The 12870-nt window shown below is 38.7% G+C and overlaps 1 protein-coding gene across 15 annotated transcripts in view; it reads left to right on the top strand.

The window, feature by feature from the left end:
* Ergic2 (ERGIC and golgi 2) overlaps positions 1-12870 on the top strand; it is a 33071-nt gene that overhangs the window by 1590 nt on the left and 18611 nt on the right. For 8 of the 15 annotated variants that reach the window (XR_378169.4, XR_001785162.1, NM_026168.4 and 5 more), the window contains exons 2-6: positions 4124-4266; positions 5915-6023; positions 8257-8303; positions 9313-9383; positions 11403-11443. Coding sequence is in view for 11 of the 15 variants with exons in the window: in NM_026168.4 (NP_080444.1) it covers positions 4161-4266; positions 5915-6023; positions 8257-8303; positions 9313-9383; positions 11403-11443 (374 nt within the window). In the remaining 4 variants the exon portion in view is untranslated. Of the gene's footprint in view, positions 1-2337; positions 2679-4123; positions 4267-5914; positions 6024-7673; positions 8304-9259; positions 9384-11402; positions 11444-12870 lie in introns of all 15 variants that reach the window. The other 7 variants (XM_030255561.1, XM_030255560.1, XM_006507087.2 and 4 more) reach the window with 6 other exon arrangements.

The raw sequence follows: 12870 nt of genomic DNA, 5'->3' as shown, positions 1-12870 counted from the left end.
TGAAGAAGATTTGTTTTTTTCGAGACAGGGTTTCTCTGTATAGCCCTGGCTGTCCTGGAACGTACTTTGTAGACCAGGCTGGCCTCAAACTCAGAAATCCGCCTGCCTCTGCCTCCCAAGTGCTGGGATTGAAGACATGCGCCACCACTGCCCAACTAACACCCCACTTCTATTTTGATTAATAACTGGCAGCCCATATGTCCTACCCTTTTAGATAATAATCTGGAAGGAATTCTGAGAAGTTGAAGACCCTCAGATTTGTCATAACAGCTAGTAAGAAGTCCCCAGCAAGAGAGTTTGCTGATTGGTTTGTGTTTTTCCGGTCACAAAGCTTGTACAGTATATTACTTGCTGTCCCAGGAACTTTTTTTTTTTTAAATCATTAAGAAAGTTATAAGATTAGACCATTTACTGTAAACTGGGAGGCTTAAAATAGTGGAAGGGCCCTGTTTTCTCAGAAGGCCTGGGACATGGTGCTTCTTTGGTGTTCTGGCTTCTGAGCAACCCAGGACAACAGGTCACTCTACTCTCTCTGTATAGCATCTCCCTTGTATATTGGGTCTTCACACAGACTTGAAAGGACATCCATCAGTCTTTAATTTGGGATCGTCCTAATCCACTATGATTTCAACTAAGTACGTTTTCAAAGACTTTTTTTAAAAATATATTTTATAAATAGAAGGTGACTCAAAACATTTGTAATAGAAGATAAATTGTTGTTCTCTAACATCTACATGAGTGCAATGGTACAGGTGCCCCCTCCCCAATAAATTTCATTAAATAAGTTTCATTTCAAAATAAATCCTTTTTGTTTGTTTGTTTGCAGAAGTAATCAAACTCAATTTGAAAAGCAGGTGTGTGTGGTGTCCTCAGTTCTGTATCCTGTTTCTTACGTATCTTAAGCAGTTGTTCTAAGTATTGTCTTAGCTGCTATCACCATATCCTTGAGGTTTTACTTTTGTTTAAATATACAGGACAGTTATGGGAGATAGCAAACAAACCAGATGTAGTATTGGAAATCACTGTGGTGTAAACACAGTGTCTGCCAGTAGACAGAAGCATCATGCAGAAACTCCCAAGTCTGGGTTTTATGGAACAATGTGGAAATGTATATAAGAGCAGTGCCAGGAAAGCTGGGTATGAAGATGGACAGAGATAAAGTTACAGTGTTAAGTTTACTAAAAAAGGATATCCAAAACAAACCTGTGTTGTCTACTGTATCATTTCTTTTTCTTTTAATTTTCTTTTTCTTCTATATGAATGGGTGTTTTACCTGGATAGTGTGTGCATACACACCACATGTGTACATAGTGCCTTTGGAGATTCAGATGATGGTGGAATGACAAAAGTAAGATGAGTACTGATGGGTCCGGGTGCAGAAGCCATGGGGAAGCTCTAGATGTATATAAGTGTGCAGAGAAGTTGGCAACCAGTCCTGGAGGCAGGGGCACTGGAATTTGGAACAGACTTTGCAGCTGGACTGCTTGGGACTAAATCTCTGTTCTTCGTAGAACCACTTGCACCTTCCTGCGAAAAATGTATGACTGTTCTTATTTATAAGGAGGAATAAAGGTGGCATCCACAGCATTGAAGTTAATAGTAAAGTGCATTGAGTTCTACTGGGAGTTAGCAGTCGTCATACTGTTAGTAGGGGATGGGAGACTTCAAAGAGAAGAGGTAGAAAGAGAAATAGGACGTGACTTTTCCTTGAGAGTCTTAGGAATGAAGTATTGAGTGGGAATTACAACACGAGGATTTCATAAAGAGCAGGTTAATTTTTTTTTAAAGTATTGGATAACTTGGCCATGTCGTAACAGTGGTTTTATATGGTGTCAAGTGTTAGAGATGGAATGGCTTTCTTGGAAGTAGTTGTGAGGTTGTTGGAATGGGATAGGAGACGATGCAGAGTGACAGCCTGTTTCCTTCTAAAACAACAGTTCCAGAAAAGAATCATGGCGGAGGCCTGAGACTGGGTAATAGCCAGATGGTACTGTGTGGCTGAATGGAATGGGAATGGCGTAGATTGTGTTTGTTCCGGGGTTTGTGAAACTTAACAGATACTTGCCGTACTTTCACAGTATAGTATAAATTAAAAAAACACTTTACTTGTTAAGCTTATTATGAAAACTAAGTTTTGGAAGTAAAATCCTCTCTTCATTTTTTTCAACATAGTTATAATACAGCCATTGTTTAGAGCTGTTGACTCTGTATTGAATAGTGCCAAATTCTTCCTCATGTATAGTGTTTTAAAGTGTTCATTTACCCAAATATGACACTATTTAGATTTGCAGTCTGTACTATTATATGTGTTTTCCTTCCTTCCCTCAATACTTACAGGCATTGGCACTGTGAAGGTGAAGTTAGACACAGTGCTTTTCTTGACTGACCTGTAGAGAAAATGGAATGTGCAGTCCATGCTAGACACACAAGGCGCAGAAGAGTAAATGGAATCAGCCATTGTGAAAGCTGGGGGAGAGGACAAGGACTAATTCTGGCAGAGAGGAGAGCATGAACACTGAAAGGTTTTTAGTGTTGCTGAAACTTAGACTGCAAGACTTGATTTGATGGACTTGGTTTGTGAAGGATTCTGTAAGCCATGAGGATGGTCAAGGGAAGGTAGACAGAAAAGTAGAAGACTGCTGTTGAGTATTTCAGTGGTGGACCACTAGGAGAGAAAGGTAAGGTGGTAGTTTTCTGAGGGATTGGAGCTGAAATGATTCAGAGGAATCCAAAATATAGATGAAAAATGAGGGAATCACTTGGAAAAATGAGCATCATGTCAGCTTTCAAAACCTGGGTGTGAAGCAGTTTGGCTTCTCAACTTTTGGTTGTAAGATTGGGGGGGGCTCACTGACTGAGTTCTTAGGTCAAGGCAAGAGGCTGCTTCATGAGAAAGGAGGTCTCTTTCTTCTCCCCCTCTTTTCCCCCTTCTTCCCCCCCCCCCCTCATGCACACACATATACACAGGATCAGGGTGAGAATATGAATATAAATACATTCTAAATAAGGCTACAGTATGAAGTGTTTCTCTTGAGCTCAGTACCTCCAAAGATAACAGCCCTGAGGGCCAGTTTGGTCAGGACGTGGGAGGGGAATAAGATTTAGAGTTAAACTCAGTGAGCAGAGGCAGCACATTCCTTCAAGTTGTGAGCTAGGTGTGCTGTCAGAAATCTGTACATAAGAGTTGGACTGAGTTTAGGGGACAGCAGTGCTTTTCATTAAAGATGCACAAACATTTTTAGTGGTTAATGAGAGACCTATGGTGATGGCTCAACCTGGTGCTTGCTGCACAGGCTTGAAGGCTGGAGTTTGTATCTTTAGTGCCCATGTTAAAAGCTCTTTGTGGTGACATGTACCTGACATAATCCTAACAGTGGGGAGAGAGATAAGAGAATGCAAGGGACTCGTAAGGTATCCAGGCTCCGGCTGTATGAATTGATCAGGTCCAGGTCCATAGGAGACCTTGAAGGCGGAGAAATTGAAGAGAATGCTTAGCATTGATCTTTGCACATGTATACGTGTACATACACGAGCAGATGCCCCTATATACATCACACACATATAAAAAAATCATGTCATATACAATGAATAGATTGGGTGATTGGAAGGTCAGCCTTAAGTTTCTGCTTAGGTTTGTAAGTGATTTAAAGATGATTTTAAAGTGTGCAAGAAGATGTGCTGGATTGTTGGCAAGTGTGCTATCTTAGGAGATGTCTGGAGTGCTGTGTACTTTGTGACTATCTGTGCAGTCAACTCCCTGTGGACGCCGAGAGACACCTGTGTTGCTAATGTTAGAATAAGTGTCTGAGAACTCACCACATCTTGTGTTGCCTTATAACTTTCCCCACGTATGTGGAAATTACATACATACACACACACACACACACACACACACACACATATGTATAAGTATAAATGTATATGTGTATATGTATATACACACACATTCAACTTAATTTTAACTCTTGAACTAAAAATGTGACAGTTTCCCACTTCATTGCGTGTTTGCATATTGCCTTTCATTATTAATTTTGTAAGAGTGGGAATGGAGAAAGGAGTAAAATGTGCAGTGTTAATTTCTGAGAAAATTGGTCATATATTTATTTATCTGTTTGTTTCTTAGTATGACTATATGAAGGAGAAGGAAGGTTTTTCTGAAGATGAGGCGTCTGAATCGGAGAAAAACCTTAAGTTTGGTGAAAGAGTTAGATGCCTTTCCCAAGGTTCCTGACAGCTATGTGGAGACGTCAGCCAGTGGGGGAACAGGTGAGCTCAATTCAGACTCCGACTTGACTTACTGATTGCCAGCACGGTGGCGTTGGCCCACATGAAGAGGAGAGCTCACTGTTGGATCTTACTGTGACTTTGTAACTGCTCATACTATGTCAATTTGCTCGTCTTTACTATCTGTGTTAACACTCTGTAGCGTCTGGCAGTGCCCATATGCCTTCAGCAGTGTTTATTAAAGTATTAGTGAGCAAAGCAGTGCAGATTATACTTTGGTGCCGTTCCAGTTGTGCATTATTCTCATTACAAAATTCTTACATAAAGTGAATTTGAAACTGGACACAGCCTTTTCCTATTCTAGGTTGAGTGATGGTAAATGTTTGCTGTAAGAAAGTCTTCTGAGTCTCACAGGACCCAGAGTGGAGAGAGAGCTAGTTAACTTCTATCTGCTGTAGTCCTTCCATGAAATGAGGTGATTTGTATTTATTTTGCTAGGGTTAATGTATTAATTATATAACTTTTTATGGTAAAATGTTTAGAGTAACACTTGGTACAAATAAGAGTATTTGTTAACTAAAATAAGTGATGAAATATATAAGAAAAATCTATGCCTATAGTATAAATAGTTTCGTTCTTTCCCCATGGTAAATTAATAAGGTAATATTTCATATGCTTTTGAAACTTCATTGGATAAAAAAAAAAGTGTAATGAAAGTTGCATATAGCTCAGTTGGTAGTGCTTGCCTACTATGTGTGGAGCCCTGACTATGAACGTCACACCACATAAACTGGGCATGATATGGTAGCACATGACTGTAATCCCAGCACTTGAATGTGGAGGTAGGAGGATCTCAACTTCAAGTTATAGACTAGCCTGATTGAAACTTCAACCAACCAACCAAACAAACCCAAAGTGCAATAAAATGGCTTGCTAGTTCTAATCCCTATGATTAACTCTTGTTAGTGAAAGGAGTTCAGTTCTTATTCCACAGCCTGTCTCTATATTGTAGGATAGATTTAGTCAATCTTTTTGACTAGTTTTCACTTAATTGCAGTAGTAATGTATTTAGGATATTGCAAAATAGATGAAAGTATTTTAGTGGTGTGGAGAGCTTATTTGATGCAAGTTGAGTTACAAGCACATATGTACTCCTTAGTAACGAGGGAGCCATTTGTAAGTTGATGCTATCAGCATGCTTATTTTTATTACTCTATCTGTGACTGCTATGAAGAAATACAGACCTTGTACTGTGTAAAACTGTGACAAGTCTGTCTAGTAAGGGACAGTTGAACTGAGGACAGGCAGTTTTTCCTCAGTGTGTAGATGTTTGTGCTCCTTGGGTTTAATTTCTGAGCTGATTTATAACATATATAACATTTTAAGTTAAATCATTTATATTGTTTATTTAAATAATGTTCATGTTGGATACTTTTAAGTTAGTCCTGCTTAAGATAGCTGTTTACAAGCCGGGCGTGGTGGCGCATGCCATTAATCCCAACCCTTGGGAGGCAGAGGCAGGCAGATTTCTAAGTTCGAGGCCAGCCTCGTCTACAAAGTGAGTTCCAGGACAGCCAGGGCTACACAGAGAAACCCTGTCTGGTGGTGGTGGTGGTGGTGGTGGTGGTGGGGAGCTGTTTACTTTTTTATTGTTTTAATTCTCTTTTTTTGTTGTTGTCGTATTTCTCAGTTTCTCTAATAGCATTTACCACTATGGCTTTATTAACAATAATGGAATTCTCAGTCTATCAAGATACATGGATGAAGTACGAATATGAAGTAGACAAGGATTTTTCTAGGTAACTAACTTTTTTCTTCTTGATACCTTTAGATTCACAGTTTCTAAAACAACATCTTTTAAAAATGTCCATTGTTTTATTTTGGGTTTATCTTAATTTTGAAGAAATAGTACTGAAAAGTCTCATTAGTTGCTTGCATAGAGTGAAACATTTTAGAGTCATTTAAATACTGCTTAAAATTTAAAACAGATTCAGTATGCACTTGTTTAAACAAAAGAAAAGATAAATACACACATACACATACACACAAAACAAAACAAAAAGCCTTAGAAACATGCCTTTCCTTAGCTGGGGATGTGGCAGCAATTATGTCTACACTAAGTTGAATTTTGATATAACTTTAAACCTTTGAAGACCAATTACTAGGAGACAAAAGGAGCTTGGCAGTCACTCAGTTGGTTTATTCAGATGTTTCTGATGGTCTCAGGTAATAGGCAGAGATGGGTTCACTCTTCCCATATCCTTCTTATCCCAGCTCTGCTAATGACTACATGACTCTGAGCATGTCGCTGAGTCTGTGTTGTGTGTGCTTTGACTTTCTGTTCTGTAAAATAGAAATAGTAAATGTAGGACTCTTCTCATGGGCTCGATGACCCAGATAACTCACAGCTAACTCTTGTTGGGTCTTGGTCTGTTCACCTGCACTATTACTCATCTGTTATTCAAAGTACCGGGTGTCTTTTCAATGACCTTATTGCTGGTCTTCCATCATAGCTAAGGAATGTCCATGTTGATTGAAGCATGGTAGGTCAGGAGCCTGGCTTCTTGGTTTCAACCACTCGTTCTTTCAGCTCTCCCTGCAGCTGTACATGGGCTGACATTGAGTGCTTTGAGTTCCAGACAATTTGAAGACTGTGATTAAAAATTTTAATCCCTATTGATATCAGTTGAAAATATATCATTGAAAGCAAAAAGGTTTTATGGGAAGCACAGAATTGAGTATGTTCATACTGTTCTGTTAATAATGAGCATTAGTGACTTTTCTGTTACTATGATAAAATATTTTGGCCAGAAATAACTATAGAAGAGTTTGATTTGGCTTATGGTTCCTAAGAGCTAGAGTCCATATATAGGAGAGGGCAGGCATGCATGCAGGAGCTAGCTAGTAGGTCACATTTTCACTCACACTTAGGCAAATCACAGCAGTCTAGGACAATTTAAACATTCGATATAGCAGTCCTTTAAGGAAGTGGGTGTAGGCCCTCAAAACCCTTTCTAGTAATGTACTTCTTCCAGTAAGACTCCTCCTTTGAGGTTCTAAAACCTCCCTAAACACTACTAAATACAAGCCTACTGGGGACAGTTCTCATTCAAACCACCACAAATTGAATTCTGGTATTTGGAAGTTAATTTTATGTGAGCATGGTCATATGAAAGCAAAGCATTGGTTGAATCTTATGTAAAGCCAGCTTTGGTAGTACACATCGTTAATCCCAGCACCCAGGAGGCAGCAACAAGTGACTCTTGAGTCCACATCAGCCTGACCTACATAGTGAGTTCCAGGCCAGCCAGTGCTGCACAGTGAGAGCCTGTCTCAGAGTGAAAAGGCTGTAAATCCTTAAGTATTAGATGCTTTCCTGGTAGTTTGCTCTCATTCATCCAGGTTCCATTTCTAAGGCTGGCTCTTTCTGTTGTCTGAATCTCTACCAGGACATGTATGCATCACTGAGCACTGATACTTGAACATCTGGAGCATCTACTGTATAATTCCATTCCACAGTAAAGAAACAGCATTGAAGGATACCAACATAGTGTGTGATGGATGGCTTTATGATGGAAGGAAAAAACTTGGAATTGCTGCTTCTTGATTCAAGTTTCATGTCCTTAGAGAACTATTGTATCTGGTGTTTAGTCTGAGACTGTTGAAATATCCCTTAGTTTCTTAGGATTATTGATTGTGGAGTTGCAGTTAACAAAGGTGACTGTTTTTGGAGAAGCAGAAATGTTTTTGAATAGTCACTAAGTAAAACTTTTGAAGGGCCAGAGGGATGGCTTAGCCATTAAAACTTGATATTCTTGCAAAGGATTAGAGTTCAGTTTCTCATATCCATGTCAGGCTGTTCACACAAAAGAAAAAATTTTAAATGTTCTTATTCTGATTTTAAGGAATGTAAGTGAAGTTCTAACTGTTGTGTTTTACTGTCTGAAATCTACAGTTTCATAGGTGAGTTGATTTATATTTCTGGTGTCCGGCTGATTGACAGGTACTGACAGCTGCCCTTTTCTCTTTCAGCAAGTTGCGAATCAACATAGACATTACTGTTGCCATGAAGTGTCACTGTGAGTACATCTTCACCACTGTTTGTCTTATCACCTCAGTGACTCTTGTCTGCACATGAAGAGATTTAACTTGACCCTGACTACAGTGTAAAGGAAATCTAGAGTTGTGCTTTAGGTAGTCTGTCTCCAGTGTAGAGTCAGGCTTCCTGCCCACACTCCACATTTCCCTGTTTCACCTGATCCCTTTACATCTCTACCTTGCAGTTAAAGTGCAGGTGCAGGTGCAGGGTTTCTCTGAAGTGAAGGGTGGTAAGGTACCTCCCCTTTCCAATCCCCAGCCTTGCTTGATTATACTGATTAAAGTGGAAAGGTACCAGTGTCTGATATGATTATGCGTGGATCAGCAATGATGCTTTGCATGGAAATTGTCTTCTTGGAAAGTGGAAAGTGGAAACCAATAAGATGTTGGTTCAGGTAACAGTTGAATATGAACTGGTTTTACGTTGCCAAAGGGATCAGTTGTGGGAGATTCCATCACAAAACAACAAAATCTTTTCATTTTTTTAGTTTTTCTTATGTTAATGGTTTTAAGAGATAAGGGAATACATTATAACTAAATTTTGAGTAGCACTGATCCTGAATGTGTACTGTATTTGAATATTTAAATACCATTGAAATGTTTAATTTCAAAGTATAATTTCCCTTTTGATCTTTTTTTAAAGTCTCAGATTTGCCTTACATTTCTTTAAATACTTAAAATAATTCTTGTGATTAATAGTGTGACCAGCATCTTTAGTACTTAGAGGCTATTTAACATGGGAAAGCCTGCTAGCCAGTTAACCTTATACTTTTTACCATGTATCATCTATTTTTCAGAACAGAAAGTAGAAAAAAAACCTTTTTTAAATTTTGGAATACTATCTATAGTGCTTCATAATGCTACTGCTTTAACTTTTGAAAAAATGAAAGTCACATTACGTATTTTGAGTTTTCTTTTCATCATCTCTGTTTTATAGCCGATGATAGTTTTGATTCGAGTGCAAAGTGTAAAAACTTTGTTTTAATGCAGATGTTGGAGCAGATGTACTGGATTTAGCAGAGACCATGGTTGCTTCTGCAGATGGTCTGGCTTATGAACCAGTAAGTTTGATTTATGTGGTTTTTAAATATTTGCTGAAAAGACTTTAGACATTTGCTCTTGTTTTGTCTGATTTTTTTTTTTTTTCATTTCAAAACTGATCCAAGCTAGAAATTTGTGATGGAGAAAAGTTCTACCTAATATCAAAAGCTTGAGATCAGCACAGCTGGTGTTTTGGATCCCCTGGTGTCTGTTACATTTAAGTCACTGCTTCTATGAGGCCCCTACCTCCTTTGTGATTGCCATAAGAATGTACAAGTATGCTGTGCACTTTGTCTGGGGACTTGATGACCTATGCTATTTTGTCTAAGCCTCAATCTGTAAACACATCTGAGATGCAGTTTTCTCCACAGTCTTTTCTAATGTTGATACGAAGCACAAGCTGTCCATAATGTAGTCGACTCAGCACATGGCACCTTACAGGGTAGATGCCCTTGCAATGGACCTGACCAGAGCTAGTCCTAAAACAGCTTCAGAATGAGCATGTGGTCCACTGGCACCATGGCATGTAGCGAATGTGCGCATCTTTTAGATTTGTTTCCTTATCATTAAGCAAGCTTGAAGATTGATGACTAAAGATGGAGGAAGAGCCAAATTCATTGACTGGGTTGAGGAAAAAACTTGTGGACTAGTTTTGATTGCTGAATTAACTTTAGTTTACAGCACAAAAATACGTGTTTGTCTTTGATAAGACCTTGTTTTCATCGTTTTTTGAGTCTCTGTGACAAAATAGCTTTCAGAGACAGCCTGGGGGTGAGCTCTTCTCTTGGCTCTTAGGTTCAGAGGGTTCTGGCCATGGTTCCTTGGGCAGAACATCATGGATACTGGAATGTGTGGCAGAGAAACTTCTATCCCTTGGTGGACAGGTGACAAAGAGACAGGAAGAGGCCAGGACAAGACACCTGAAGTCAACATCCCAAAGTCCCTACCAGCCCAGTACCAATCATTAGCTGGGGACCTAGGTTTTAACCTTAGGAACCTGAGAGGAACAGTTCATATTCAGACCAGAAAGCACTTGTAAGGTAGAAATTTTGACAGAAAAATAAATAATTTATTATTGCTACTCTAATCCCTTCTTCTGATCTCTGTTTTTTCACTAGCAAAGTTTACTTTATGGTGACTTACATGGAGTTATGTTACTTATAAACTCAGAGATTGTTACAGAAAATTAGAGTGTGAGCTACAGATTCAGATTTAGACAGTTACGAGTAGACACTGAGACATTTGCATTTTACACTGTTTGCAGAATATTCAGTTCTATTGCTTGTTCATAGCCTATATGTGAGTGTACTCATTTACATACACATGTGGGTATATGTAGAGACCTAAGGTCAGCCTCTGGTGGTGTTGGGAAAGGTGCTGTCCACCACATTTTTTTTACTCTAAGAGTCTCTTTCACTGTCCTGCAACTTAACCATTAGGCTAGTTGATCGTCTCAGGGACCCACCTGTGTCTCTGCTGCAGTGCTGGGTTTACAAACATGTTCTACATTGCACAGGATCAGAGTCCGTTCTTCATGTTTGCAAGGCTCCCTGTGACCTTTATTCTCTACTATTCAGAATTTTGTGGGTTTTGTTTTTCATTTTATGGGGGAAGCTTTGAGGTTCCTTTTTCAGCAAAGCCATGTGGGTTTCTTTCGTGACCTTTTCCTATCAGGAAGAAAGGTTGTGGGTGCTTGAGTCCCACAGCTTTTGCTTTGTCTTATCTGGCATCTGTCCACAGTTTCAAAAATGTTGGGTTTGAGTGATTTTAATTCTTGAAATACCAGTTTTTGAGGTTCTGATTGATTGCCAGCTTGTATTTGTTCCTATAAATGCCAGTGGCTATTCATAGGAAAATAGTTAATCATTAGTGAAGTTTTCTTGTGCTATCTTTGAATAAAACATTACAGAAGATTAAATCGTGAATACTTTTCAGTGGTACTGTAAGTTTATGGTTTTTGTTCATAGAAACCCATTTACACTTGTGATACATGAAAGCCAGGAGACCTGTGTGCGTGACTGTGTTCTCTTCTGTTACAGGCACTGTTTGACCTTTCACCCCAGCAGAGAGAGTGGCAGAGGTAAAATGTGAACAGTCCTCACCATAGAAATCTACACACCTTTGTTGACCAGAAGCTATGCATGTTAAATGTTCTCCTATATAAATAATCCATATGACTTCAAAAACTTACCAGATCTTAGGAAAGTCATTCATAATCTTTCCTGTAGTATATCTTGAATCATAAATAAGTTTTAGGGTTTTTTTAAAATTTTAATTGACTTTTTAGAAATTTCTAACTATGAAAGTATATATGAACATTGTTTAGAATTTGGTATGATGATGCACATGTATAATCCCAGCATTTGGGGGCTAAAGCTAGAAGATCATAAGTTCACCTCCTTTCTGGGCTAAATTGTAAGTTCTAGGACATGTATTAAATACGGAAACTGTCTCAGAGTAAAAAGTTAACTTTGACCTGGACAGCATAAAGGAAAAGCTCTTTCCTCCTGGGAGCCAGTGAGCATTGAGTATGAGAGGGGGCTTTAGACTCCTGTGTGGACCTTTGTTCCAGTAACTTTCTTGGTAGTGTCTGGAGTAGAAGTAGGTCTGTCCTTGCATTTGTAAGAAACTACTTCTATGTTAAGTGCTTTTCTCCTTTTTGTTCCCAAAGGTGGCTTCTATTTAAGGTTACCTAATTTCAGATTATTACCAAAAATGAACTTACTTAGGGTTTTCTTTCTCCCTTCAAGCATTTTGTTTTCTAATGGCTAGTATACTTGGAGTCTTTTACTTTTAATTACCAATTTTCCTGGTTGGAAGAATCTTAATTTTGAAATTGAATATGGTTGAACAAACAGTGAATAATTAGGGCTTTCTAGGTTTCTAGCACTTTTACTAGAAAGCTCGATCTAGAGATGAAGTATATTTTATCCAGAAATAATAAGGTGAGAGTCAGGTGTGTGCTGCATACTTGTAATCGTAATAATATCAAGAGGCTGGGCAGGAGGATCAACAGTTCAGAACCAGCCTGTACTACAAAACTCTGTCTCAGAAAGCTAAAACAAACAAAAACCCGGAAGTACTAACATGAACTACTCCTTTTTAATATTTTAAGATTTTTATTTATATGTATATGCCATGTTGTGAACTCCCTGATGGTGGGTGCTGGAACTGAACCCCAGTATTGACCGGTAGTAATGAGTGAGAACAGACTGTTTTTATTAAGAGTCATGTTTTGGGCTTTCTGCATACCTTCATACAGCATTTACACTTGGTGATTGGTTTTTGAGTTCAAAGCAGACATCTTACAGTTACCTTAAGCTCTGACTGTTGCCATTCATTAAGCTGAATTGAACTACAAGATTTCTAAAACATGGGAGCTTTCAGCTTCTGTTGGTCTGCACTCCAAATATTTTGTCTTAAGACGTATAAACCTGAAGATGAGATCTGCTTTCTAGATGCTTCTTACTACTTCTCTCTGTTCTGCTTCTAAATGGGTGCTCAAGT

This window comes from Mus musculus, chromosome 6 (genome assembly GCF_000001635.26).
Source record: "Mus musculus strain C57BL/6J chromosome 6, GRCm38.p6 C57BL/6J".
NCBI classification, from domain to species: domain Eukaryota; kingdom Metazoa; phylum Chordata; class Mammalia; order Rodentia; family Muridae; genus Mus; species Mus musculus.
Note: the sequence above shows the minus strand (reverse complement) of the source record. Positions and strands in the feature narration are given on the sequence as shown.